At 45.0% G+C, this 12,910-nt stretch overlaps 1 protein-coding gene across 1 annotated transcript; it reads left to right on the top strand.

The window, feature by feature from the left end:
* The first annotated feature begins 788 nt into the window (after positions 1-788).
* On the top strand, positions 789-11,952 carry ethe1 (ethylmalonic encephalopathy 1). The gene is made up of 7 exons (NM_001005706.2): positions 789-913; positions 5,406-5,550; positions 8,764-8,912; positions 9,710-9,839; positions 9,931-10,020; positions 11,157-11,273; positions 11,570-11,952. Exons 1-7 carry the CDS (start codon positions 824-826, stop codon positions 11,614-11,616), a joined length of 768 nt encoding a protein of 255 aa, NP_001005706.1. The 5' UTR covers positions 789-823; the 3' UTR covers positions 11,617-11,952.
* The last annotated feature ends 958 nt before the right edge of the window (positions 11,953-12,910 follow it).

Genomic DNA, 12,910 nt, shown 5'->3' on the forward strand with positions numbered 1-12,910 from the left:
GCAGTATAAATGAATCCCACTGAGCTTATTTATTGGTAATGAGATTTTCCACAACACAGAGCAAGGAGCTGATGTTATGAGGTGATATTGTTCAGATGTTTGTAGATTGTAAGCTCTTTTGGGCAGGGCTCTCTTCACCTCTTGTATCGGTTATTGATTGCTTTATATGTTACTCTGTATGTCCAATGTATGTAACCCACTTATTGTACAGCGCTGCGGGATATGTTGGCGCTTTATAAATAAATGTTAATAATAATAATATATAATAATTAATATATAATAATTCTGGGTAGTGGAAGCAAACAATTTCGAGCGTGAGGGGTATATGAAAGTTTAGTTGCATACCACTACCCAGAATTCCTTGGGTCACATAAAACCAGAGTTTTTATGTGACCCAATGAATTCTGGGTAGTAGTATACAAATATACTTTCATATACCCCTTACCCTCTAAATTGTTTGCTTTCAGTGGTAACAACGGCCGCGGATGTGGAAAAAAAGGCAATTGAATTGATTAGGATAATACTATCCTCATTTTAAAACAAATATTCTCACACAGAAGCCGCGCATGCGCATTAGCGCGCACCTAGCGTGCAATAGTAACACATCCAGAGACGGAATGTTCCTCACACTGCTGTCTCCGCCCCTTAACACGGGGATTGGCTAAATCCTGCCCGTCACACAATCGATTGTACCATTACAGCAAAGCTCCCATTGGTGGACGGGCGGGGATGGCCGCGCCCCCTTGTAATAATACGCTATTCAGGATTACTCAGCCAGTGCGGTCGCGTTGCACAAGGGAATCCCATATAAGCAAACACCGAGATGTTGTTCGTAGCTCTGAGACAGGCGGCGCTCTCACAGTGCAGGAGATACAGCGCTATGGCTGCCAGCAATGGACTCGTCTTTAGGCAGGTAGGTGCTGTCACAGAGTGTGGGGGAATTCTCGGTGACGCACAGGCGTGTACCAACTCTTTACAGGGGGGTGCAAATGTAGGGGCCGATGAGCCGTAGTATTTAGGCAGTGTGTCGCTTTGGCCAAGGTGCGACTTCGTTCCGTTTTTGGGAGAATTGCTATTATGGGTGTGTCACAGAGCCGCAGTTCGTGTATGTAGTGACTGTCAAGGCCTGTTTGTAGGAAATAAATATTTTTTGGGGGAAGCTGTCATAACAAGGGCATAGTTTGTTCCAGGTCCAGTAACCTATAGCAACCAAGCAGCTTTGATAAAGATGGGACCCTACTTGATATGCCAAGATGGTGCCCCCTGGGAAGGGTTTGCTAAATATTTCTGGTTGTGGCTGTCACAGCTGGGGCATAGTTTGTTCCAGGTCCAGTAACCTATAGCAACCAAGCAGCTGTTTGCTTTGATGAAGTTGGGGCCCTACCTGATATGCCAAGATGGTGCCACCTGGGAAGGGTTTGCTAAATATTTCTAGGGGGAGGTTGTCACAGCTGGGGCATAGTTTGTTCCAGGTCCAGTAACCTATAGCAACCAAGCAGCTGTTTGCTTTGATAAAGTTGGGACCCTGCCTTATATGCCAAGATGGTGCCCCCTGGGAAGGGTTTTGCTAAATATTTCTGGGGGGAGGTTGTCATAGCAAGGGCATAGTTTGTTCCAGGTCCAGTAACCTATAGCAACCAAGCAGCTGTTTGCTTTGATAAAGTTGGGACCCTGCCTTATATGCCAAGATGGTGCCCCCTGGGAAGGGTTTGCTTAATATTTCTAGGGGGAGGCTGTCATAACAAGGGCATAGTTTGTTCCAGGTCCAGTAACCTATAGCAACCTAGCAGCTTTTTGCTTTGACAAAGTTATGACCCTACCTGATATGCCAAGATGGTGCCCCCTGGGAAGGGTTTGCTTAATATTTCTAGGGGGAGGCTGTCATAGCAGGGGCATAGTTTGGTTCAGGTCCAGTAACCAATAGCAACCCAACAGCTGTTTGCTTTGATAAAGTTGGGACCCTACCTGATATGCCAAGATGGTGCCCCCTGGGAAGGGTTTGCTTAATATTTGTAGGGGGAGGCTGTCATAGCAGGGGCATGGTTTGTTCCAGGTCCAGTAACCTATAGCAACCAAGCAGCTTTTTGCATTGACAAAGTTGGGACCCTGCCTGATATGCCAAGATGGTGCCACCTGGGAAGGGTTTGCTAAATATTTTTGGGGGTAGCTGTCATAACAAGGGCATAGTTTGTTCCAGGTCCAGTAACCTATAGCAACCAAGCAGCTGTTTGCTTTGATAAAGATGGGACCCTACCTGATATGCCAAGATGGTGCCACCTGGGAAGGGTTTGCTAATATATTTTTGGGGGGAAGTCTGTTTGTTCCAGGTCCAGTAACCTATAGCGACCAAGCAGCTTTTTGCTTTACCCATTTCCCTTCCTTTATATCAGTTGGTACAAATCCAAACTTACTGTATCCTCCAAGATATGCTACCCACCTGGAGGATGGGGTCGCTGACCCCTCATCCAACACCTACATGTAGAGATCGGCAGCAGGGAGTAAGGAGAGTTCCGGGTTGAAATTGAGGGTAAGGGCTTCTGCAGAGGCAAGAAAAGAGCTTGCACTGTTGCACTTAATACCGCTCTAGGAAACGGCTTTTCTCTCTTTCTTCCGGCTGCCGATCTCTGCATCTTCGCTGATCCCTAAGTGGGTAAGTGACTAATTTTATTTAATAAAGGAAGTCTATAATGGGTAAAGTCATACCACAAAAAGTCAACTTCCCCTTTAAAGGGGAACCTTTGATATTATTAAAAAAAACACACTCACCTGTAGTTAAATATTGGCTAAATTGTCTTAATTATGATTATTTTTGTGTATAGATTTATGTATTGATGCTGCCAGTCTCTGACTGTGCTAATTGGCTGATTCCAGCATGAGTCAGCAATGTACTACTGCCACGCTGCATAGTTAGGATGTTTGTAGTAGGAAAAAAAAAGTTAGGTTGAAGGAGCACTATAAAAACCATCTATAAACCAAACAAGAAGAAAGAAATAATAAAATCTGTTTTTAACAGTTTCTATGATATTTGCATTTTTAGACTGCCAGTGCCAGGCTATTTGCTCCGCTGAGAATCGGAAACCCTAGGGTTAACTAAAGTGCTTAGGCAGTGCATAGGCAGCCAGGGTCGCTGACACTCTGACCTTCAGTGAGATGTTGCCCTTTAACTGCAAACATCTCCCAAACCATTCATAGAAAAGGAATATAAATTTCAAAAGTGCAGTGGACCATTTTATTTTTTTGGGGGGTTAGTTCCCCTTTAAATTGACAACAGTCCATCCGTATTCTTTATAAAGATTTTTTTTTTATAAATACATTTATTAAATATGTACCTTTTTTATTTGTAGAATGCATTTGCTTTTAAAAGCACCATCTGTCTCGATGTTTCTGCCCCCTGCATTTCTGACTCTTGAACCAATGTGGTAGCAGCCAGCTGATTAACAGACATGAATGGAGAACCAATTTCTGCTACCGTACATTATTTCACGAGTCAGAATAAGAAAGGGACTGGCAAATACTGCTTTCAGTTTCAATGGCGTTTAGGAATAACTGAGCTTTTTTTTTTTAATGATTGTATGTTGAAAAGCTGCTTTTGTTTCATTAAGCAAAAAAAAAAAGAAACAGTTTTTAGGTGAAGTTCCCCTTTAATGCATTGTTGGCGCCACCTTGGGGAAAACCAGCATTGCAACATAGGGGATATAATGAGACGTTTTCCTGATATGTAGTGAGATTGCAGCACTGAGCTGGGGGGGCTGCAATATCCTGCAAGCAAAAGTCCATTTGAAGGTGCTGGGAACTGACTCCCTGTCTGTATGTGGGTGGAGGAAATGGGGTAAAAGGAGATGAGGCACTTGCACAGGGATGTGGTAATAACAGAAATATGTCATCCCATTTGCGCCATTAGAGGAAACCAGGATTGGACCCTGTGTCCTAATGATAAGTAAGGGTGAAGACACACGGAGCTACTAGTAGCAGCTACTTGTCATGGCTACTAAATGCCAGAAAATCCCCTGCCATAGACAATACTGAGAATTGCCTCTGCTAAAACACATGTAGAGACAATTATCAGTAAATGATCAGCATTGTCTCTTTTAGTAGCCATGACACGTAGCTGCTACTAGTAGCTCTGTGTGTCTTAAGGTGGCCATACACGAGGCGATTTCGCTCGTTGTGCGATGAACGATTATATCGACAAACGATCGTATGGCGATCGAGTTCCCATACGATATGCCATCCACGGGCAACGATAATTCGGGAAAGATTTTGTCGCATCATTATCGTAAAATACCTACGATCGTACATCTACGTACGATCGATGTCGTTGACTTCTGCTGCTGGCAATCGTGACATGCGCAGAGAACAATCGTTGAAAGACAAATGTCTGACACTCACACCAACTGGCAGATTTTATCGTTAAACGACCAAAATTTTTAAACCTGGCCGATCGATTTTGGGGACGATAATGTCGGCTCGTTTAGTGGGCCGACGATCGTTCGTACACCACCAACTATACGATAACTTAACGATAGCATCGGATCGTTCGGGAATCGGTCGTTTGTAAGTAAAAAATCGGTCCGTGTATGGCCACCTTTAGGGCTGTGACAGACGGGGAGATTAGCTGCGGGTGACTAATCTCCCCGAAATGCCATCCCACCGGCTAGAATGTAAATCGCCGGTGGGATGGCATACGCGGCGCTGCGATTTGCCGAAGTTGCGGAAGTTTCCTCTCAAGGCATTTTGTGGAGATTAAGTCGCCCGCGACAAGGGAGATTACTCTTAGGGGAGTGAGCCATGGGAGATTAGTCGCTGTGCGACAAATCTCCGTTGTCGCGGCCACTAATCTCCCCGCAATGCCATCCCACCGGCTAAAACGTAAATCGCTGGTGGGATGGCATACGCGGTGCCGCGATTTGCCGAAGTTGCAGTTGCCTTGAGAGGAATCTCCCCTTTGTGTCACTGCCCTTAACCTTAAAAGCAGAGGCAGCCAATCACATTATGCTACTGTATGACTCGCTGTTCATCCAATAGCATTGTGCTACACTGTACTCCCCGTTCGCCCAATCACATCTTGCTACACTGTACCACTCGCAGTTCAGATCAGTTTAATACCAAGCTATATGGTTGGCTTGCTACTTTGCAGCAGTCTGAGGTCATGTGACTCTATTTACAGCGGTTCCCGCGGCTGCACTATGGCACTGCCCTAACAACCTCCTGGCAGCAAGAAACAAGCCACTTAAATAGATCCAAGCTGTCAGATTTAACCTCTTGAGCACTGGAAGGAAAAAGCTATATTCAATAATAATGAATAATAATGAAATAAAGAGCCATTGCTTTTCCTTTCTTTATGTTCCTGCTTTTGCACCCATTCTCCTCAGTATTTACACTCTCGCTTTACTCTCTTCCTGCAGTTGTTTGAACCAGTCAGTTGTACGTACACCTACCTGCTGGCCGATAAAAACACCAAGGAGGCCATTCTGATTGACCCCGTGCTGGAAAAAGCAGAACGAGATGCAAAACTCATCAAGGACCTGGGGTTCAATATGATCTTTGCAGGTGGGTGCAGCAAGCTGGCAGCATTTGGCTGCTCTATACTGGCACGGAACTGGCATACTGGGTTTGGGAGGATGCATAGCACAGGGCTTGTAGCCATAATGTGAATGGGAACGCTTGCCTGCTGGGGGGAGCAGACACTGACCTGCACTGGAACCTGTTATACAGCATTGTAAGGGGAATAACGTCTCTATAGCCTGTGTGGGTTTACTGGGTACAAAGGGTGCAAGCGTTTCTATGGCAGATCAGATGGGTATAAACAGTGCAGTCATTTTATATTTGCTGCTGGGTGTGGCATTAACACGGTTTAGTGCACTATAAAGGGACATTATATTGATCACGCTAAAGGTTTTTGCATGGTTTTATTGCTAAAAAGCAGCGCCTTTTTTAGCAATAAAACCATGCAAAAACCTTTAGTCTAAAAGATGTATCATTAAAAAGTTATTACTGGGTGACATGCAACCCTATCTCTGTATCCTTAGACGTATGCTCTTTCCCAGTGTCGGAATGGGGTGTCCAGGGCCCACCGGTGCTGACGCCTCACCCCAGTCTGGAGCTGCCCCCCCCCCACTACGTACCACATCTTGCATCCATGCGATTGCGTTGGGAGGGGGAGCTCCGGTGCTCACATTCATTGGTGGGGAGAGTGGGCCTGGGTTGGTCTGACGCTGCTCTTTCCTTTAAAGCAGGGGTCCTCAAGCTACGGCCCACGGGCCAGATACGGCCCCCCAAGGTCATTTACCCGGCCCCTGCCTCTGCTGCATCCTTACCCCTGGCTACTACCTGTTTGCCTCAGTGTGGTCCTCGGCCCCAGGACACCACGTTGCTGAGGACCACCCTGAGACAAACAGGTAGTAGTACCAAGCCGCAAACTATAGTCCGGCCCCCCAACATTCTGAGGGACCATGAACTGGCCCCCTGTTTAAAACGGTTGAGAACCCCTGCTTTAAAGGAAACTAAAAAAGTAGACTAGAAATGTTGTACATTATGTTTTGGGCTTCTGTACCAGCCCAAGGCAACCACAGCCCTTTAGCAGGGAAGATCTAAGCCCCCAAAGATGCTCCCAGTAGCCCCCCATCTTCTTTTCTTACCTGAGCTTAGGGGCCGACACACACTATACTGTATATATAGAATACAAATGTCACAATATAAGGCTGACTAGTAAATAATTTAGATTATTGGTTCATAGCAGCCCTGAAACCAGTGCATTCTGCATCAGAATTTAATAATCAGCCATGTAGCATCAGTTAATGTTAAAGGTAAACCTAATTTTCTGCTTGATTATTGGCAACGACCCCTAAGCTTAACTTCCTGCTGCCTAGAGCCCACTGAGCATGTGCAGTGTCACTGGCATTTCTAACAAAATCCAAGATGGGGAGCTCATGTTCACAACCTTGAAAGCCTGAATAATTGCTGCTATAGAGATGCTGAACCTTTAGGGTGGTTCAGTAAGTTCATTTTATAAAATAAGGTATTTCAAACCATTTTAATTTTTTGGGTTTAGTTCTCCTTTAAACCCAACAGAGTGAGCAGTGTGGCAGCCTATAACAAATACAGATAATAAAGCCATTATGCACTATAGCCCCAGCACTCCCAAGCACTCTCAGCTGTGTGAGTTGTAGTTGATCAACATCTGCACACAAACTGTGCAGCTGTGATTGGGCAAGAGAGTTCCCACAAAGCCGAGCGGCTGTAAAAAAGCAATTGGACTCTGTACCCTTGATAATGGCAGGAATATTAAACTCATTTCCTGGTTTTGGGCAAAGCAGGGTAATTAGCAGTAACCATGCCGGCAGTGCCAGCCTTTGCACTGGCATTCTGGGATATAACCTTCCCCGCCCAGCAGCTTGATCAATCTCATTATGTGTGGGTACTTTTCACTAGGGATGCACCGAATCCACTATTTTAGTGAAAAACGTTCTACTTCCGTGTTTATGTGACAAAAAGTCATGTGAGTTTAAAGGAATACTGTCATGGGAAAACATGTTTTTTCCAAAACCCATCAGTTAATAGAGTTCCTCCAGCAGAATCCTGCATTGTAATCTGTTTTTCCCATGGGGCTAGCCATATTCTTCATTTCCCAGGGTGCCACAGCCATGTGACCTGTGCTCTGATAAACTTCAGTCACACTTTACTGCTGCGCTGCAAGTTGGAGTGATATCCCCCCTCCCCCCCCGCAGCCGATCAGCAGAACAGTGGGAAGGGAGCAAGATAGCAGCTCCCAGTAGGTATCAGAATAGCACTCAATAGTAAGAAATCCAAGTCCGGCTTGGGACTCCTCCAGTTACATGGGAGTAGGAGAAACAATAGGTTAGCTCAAAGCAGTTCTAATGTGTAGCCCTGGCTCCTTCTGAAAGCTCAGACTCAGGCACACTTTACTGCTGCGCTGCAAGTTGGAGTGATATCCCCCCCTCACCCCCAGCAGCCTATCAGCAGAACAATGGGAAGGGAGCAAGATAGCAGCTCCCAGTAGGTATCAGAATAGCACTCAATAGTAAGAAATCCAAGTCCGGCTTGGGACTCCTCCAGTTACATGGGAGTAGGAGAAACAATAGGTTAGCTGAAAGCAGTTCTAATGTGTAGCCCTGGCTCCTTCTGAAAGCTCAGACTCAGGCACACTTTACTGCTGCGCTGCAAGTTGGAGTGATATCCCCCCCTCACCCCCAGCAGCCTATCAGCAGAACAATGGGAAGGGAGCAAGATAGCAGCTCCCAGTAGGTATCAGAATAGCACTCAATAGTAAGAAATCCAAGTCTGGCTTGGGACTCCTCCAGTTACATGGGAGTAGGAGAAACAATAGGTTAGCTGAAAGCAGTTCTAAAGTGTAGCGCTGGCTGAAAGCTCAGACTCAGGCACAATGCACTGAGATGGCGCCTACACACCAATATTACAGCTACAAATACATTTGTTGGTTCAAGAATAAAAGGTTAAATGGCAGAGGGAATTATTTGCTATGTTAACAGTGTAATTTAGAAATAAAAAGTACCCCATAAAAATCATGACAGTAAGGAGTCGGCTTTGGTTCAGCCAGAGGCATGAATTTGGCTGAATCTGAATCCTGCTGAAAAAGGCTGAATTTTGGCCGAATCTGGAACCCAATCCTGGATTTAGTGCATCCCCACTTTTCCCTCAGACCTTTGCACTTGTAGCCATGTTATAAACAGAATCGCCTTAGAATGTAACACAGAATAATTGATGTCTATCTCTTTGCCACAGCCAACACTCACTGCCACGCAGACCATATCACTGGCACCGGCGTGCTGAAGAAGCTTCTACCTGGGTGCAAAAGTGTCATCTCCAAGGACAGCGGCGCTCGGGCCGACGTCTACATACAAGAGGGGGATCAAATCAAGTTTGGGAAATTTGTAAGTGTTGCAAGTCTGGCGTTGTGCAGTTTTTATCTTCTGAGCGGATAAATGACGCCACAGTTGCAGGGAGGGACTATTTTGCCATTGCTAAATTCAGATTAACGTTTTATTATGATGTAGTGAGTGCTGTTCTGAGAAAAATTGCAGTTGGTCTTCATTTTTTATTATTTGCAGTTTTTGAATTATTTAGCTTTTTGTTCAGCAGCTCTCCAGTTTGCAATTTCTGCAGCTATCTGGTTGCTTGGGTCCCAATTTAACCTAGCAACAACCAGGCAGTGGTTTGAAAGAGACAGAAATCTGAATAGAGGAGGGCCTAAATAGAAAGATAAGTAATAAAACGTAACAATAAAACTGTAGCCTCACAGAGCAGTAATTTTTGGGCTTTTGGGGTCAGTGACCCCCCATTTGAAACTTGCAATAATAGGCCATTCTGTAACATACTAGAAGGTGCACCACCCCTTTAATTTCCCCCACGGATTTGTTTTAATGGAAATACCTTTAATTTCCCCCACAGAAAGTTTTTTTTGAAGCTGGCAGTTGGAGCCTTCCCTAGACAGCCATTGTCTCTGTTTCTTTCCTTATGATTCCTTAGGCCTCCTGTTGTGTTATAAACCCATCACAGTACAAACGTCCTAGACTTCTCGTTGCAGTGTAAGTAAATGGCATAAATACCTAATAGAGTGCAGAATAGGGGCAAAACAAACAGAGTGCTGAGAGCCAACAGACTTGCTGGGGATTACCAGAAAGTAACCTGCTAGAGTTAACTAACCAGAGGCTGTGTTGCTTTATGGCAGTGGGTGGAGGCGCGTTCCACTCCCGGACACACAGATGGCTGCCTCACCTACGTATTGAATGATCAGAGCATGGCATTTACTGGAGATGCACTCCTCATCAGAGGCTGCGGACGGACAGATTTCCAGCAGGGTAAGCATCCTCACCGTAATCCTCATTTCTATTTCCCAAGCCTCTGTGTTGTTGTTGTTGTTGTTACATATGGCGTTGTTGCTCTTTGCAGGTTGCCCCAAAACCCTGTACCACTCCGTGCACACCAAGATATTCTCCTTGCCCGACAGCTGCCTACTGTACCCTGGGCATGACTACACAGGTGGGTGGAGCAGGGTATGATGCTCGCTATCATTGGCTGGGCACACTGTGGGTGCTTGTATTGCAGGCAATTGGGAACCCTCTTTCTAAAGAGCAAGCTTTGTCTCTTGGGAAATCCTGCATGAAGTTAAGGTGGCCATACATGGGCCGATCCTAGCTGCCGATATCAGTCCTTTAGACAGATTCGGCAGCTTATCTGCCCATGTATGGGCATGAACAATGGGCCTACCTGACCAACATCTAGCTTTAAATCTGGCAGGTTTGATTTCTTCGTCAGATTGGGACAGCTTGGCTTGTTGATGCAGTCCCCGAACTGATGGCGGCTATACCCGCCATGTTAATTTGATTGTTAGGCCCCAGAGCCAAACGACCAAATTAGCCTGATATCGCCCACCCGTAGGTGGGGATATCGGGAGAAGATCCGCTCACTTGGTGACCTTGTATAGCCACCTTTATAGTCACCATATAGTGCAATCATTGGCTCTCTTTGTTTGCAGCCATTGTCTACCCCCTACTGACAATTATAGACCTAAGATATTTACTAAAGGACAGGGCAAATACCTTGGTGCCTGTTCTTAGTTGATATATATATGTATCTTTATTTGTGAAAAATGAGACAGGAACACTATATATATATATATATATATATATATAATATATATATATATATATATATATATGTGTGTAGTTCTCAGAGAAACCCCCTAGTGGTCAAAGGAGGAAAATCCATTTGGGGTTGTTAATGCTTTTAATGGACTGAAATAAATAATATCTTTTTAACTATTTCTTGAGTAGTATAGGAGTTTATAATTGGCATATTTCTGTTTGTGGTCTTGGTGTAGACCAGAACAGTTATTGTGGTTTTAACAGTGTAACTTCTAATAGGTAGTGGGTCAGCATTGGATCCCAAATACAGATTGTGGGAGGGGGGATTAGGTGAACTGGTCTGGGGGAAAGTTGCTTCATCCCTTCAGCATAATGCAGGTGAAAACTGTGACTGGCCTCACAACATATTGGGATTCTTCTCATTTACAGAGCCTTTTGCTTAAGTTTGGCTTTTATATTGTTCATTAATAGTCTCGGGGGCGATACCCCTGCATCCATCCATCCCCTGACCTCTTGCTCCCTTTCCTACAGGTCAGACAGTGTCATCAGTGGAGGAAGAGAAGCGCCTGAACCCCCGACTCACTAAAGACGAAGCTGAGTTTGTGAAGATCATGAATAACTTAAACCTGCCTAAACCTAAACAGATAGGTGAGACGCAAACACTACATACACGGTATCATGTGATTCTTGCATCAGGGTCTCACTGGCCACTTGGATGTCCCTCCTTGCTACCTGTCCCAAGGCCTAATCCTATTGAAGGCAAAGCCATATCTATAAGGGCAGTTAACAGGGACACTTGCAGAGTGTGCTTTCTGCTCTGCAGAGTGCCAGGGGGTGGGGCTTCCACTGCTGCCCAAGCTGTGAGAAGCCGATGCACTTGCCCATCTGTTTATTGAGATTCGATATTAGTCCACATAATTCATTCTTTATTCTCCTTTCTCCAGATGTTGCTGTTCCAGCCAACTTGAAATGCGGAATTCAGGATCCTTGATGACATCACGTTTATCCCGATGACCTCATTCCGACTCGTATAATCAGCCAGTGGCCTTAACAGATGAACGACAATGAACTCGCTGTTTCTAGCATATTTTTGTATGAGGGGAAGGTGGCTAAATGCTCCTTTTGTTTTTAATAAGATGAACCAATGTTAGTCCTGTTCTTTCGGGGGGAGATGGTTTTGCTTGCCTTTTTATCGTTCTCACAATGAGCTCATACCTGCTTGATGCCTTCCGGCTAATGATCTCCTCGTTAGCCTGCGCAGAGGTACGGAGCCTGCATTGCTGTATATTTTGTAAATTATTTGTTTTCCAGTAAAATATTGATCCTACCTCAGTGTCCTATTTTATATTATATTCCCTGGTTCTTTGAACTGGGAGTGTTGGATTTATGAGCCATGGGGGGCTGGAGGGAAGGGATCTGTGCTGGAGAAACCATTCTTTGCTTGAGACCTCAGCCAGAAGGTGGTATTTATGGTCACCCAGAGCCCCGGGGTGCATTCAGAGTGCAGGGCAAGAGGGGGTGCTGAACATTGAATCACAGTTATGGGGTATGTTTATGCAGACACTACACTATGGAGCACTGTGCAACATCTGTTTGACTTCTATACAACCCACTATGAAGATCTTATGGTGCATTGTGGGATATGTAGTTTTAATGCGCTTGTGTATTTCTTCTGAATGAGAGTGTAAGTTACGATTCAGCAACACATGAGCCCTGAATATTCTGTAAATGATATCCTTATAAACGGTGTTTAGTGATGTCGCCAGTTATAATCGATGCTTAGTAATGTCACATAGCTCACTGGAATGTGTTTATTATAATAAATATTGTACAATATTAGAAGTCGCTGAGATTAAAAGGCCAGAATTGCATGGGTAGGGCTTGCAGATGAGTGGGTGGGGTTTAAGTAGTTTGTGGGTGGGAGTGGGGCATGATCAGGCAGTTTTTGTTTTTGCATTGAGGCCTCATTCTGCTTAATTGACAGGACTCACTGTTTAGGGGTCCCGAACCTGGGCAGTAAACTAATAACCCTGGTACCATGGGCCCTGCTGACTAAATAGTACGGGGTCCATGATTTATGATGGTGACCCTGCCTACATGTAGCAGCGCTCTTCCAGGAGAATCACAACTGCGGCCTCCCCCTTCTCTCCATAAGGCTGAACTATTTTTCCTGTGACAGGTCCTGTTCCCCTTTACACAAAAAGAAACGGATCTGTGTGGCTAAACCCATACCAGTAACTCATGATGGTATATACATTATAATCATTTGCTGGTTGTTAAAGCCA

Source organism: Xenopus tropicalis, chromosome 7 (assembly GCF_000004195.4).
Source record: "Xenopus tropicalis strain Nigerian chromosome 7, UCB_Xtro_10.0, whole genome shotgun sequence".
Taxonomy (NCBI): Eukaryota; Metazoa; Chordata; class Amphibia; order Anura; family Pipidae; genus Xenopus; species Xenopus tropicalis.

Bases quoted from the DNA above. Each gene is read 5' to 3' on its own strand.
- ethe1 (NM_001005706.2), top strand. From the start codon at position 824: ATGTTGTTCGTAGCTCTGAGACAGGCGGCGCTCTCACAGTGCAGGAGA. The intron at 8,913-9,709 runs GTAAGTGTTGCA...GCTTTATGGCAG, and splicing joins AAATCAAGTTTGGGAAATTT to TGGGTGGAGGCGCGTTCCAC. The intron at 11,274-11,569 runs GTGAGACGCAAA...TCCTTTCTCCAG, and splicing joins GCCTAAACCTAAACAGATAG to ATGTTGCTGTTCCAGCCAAC.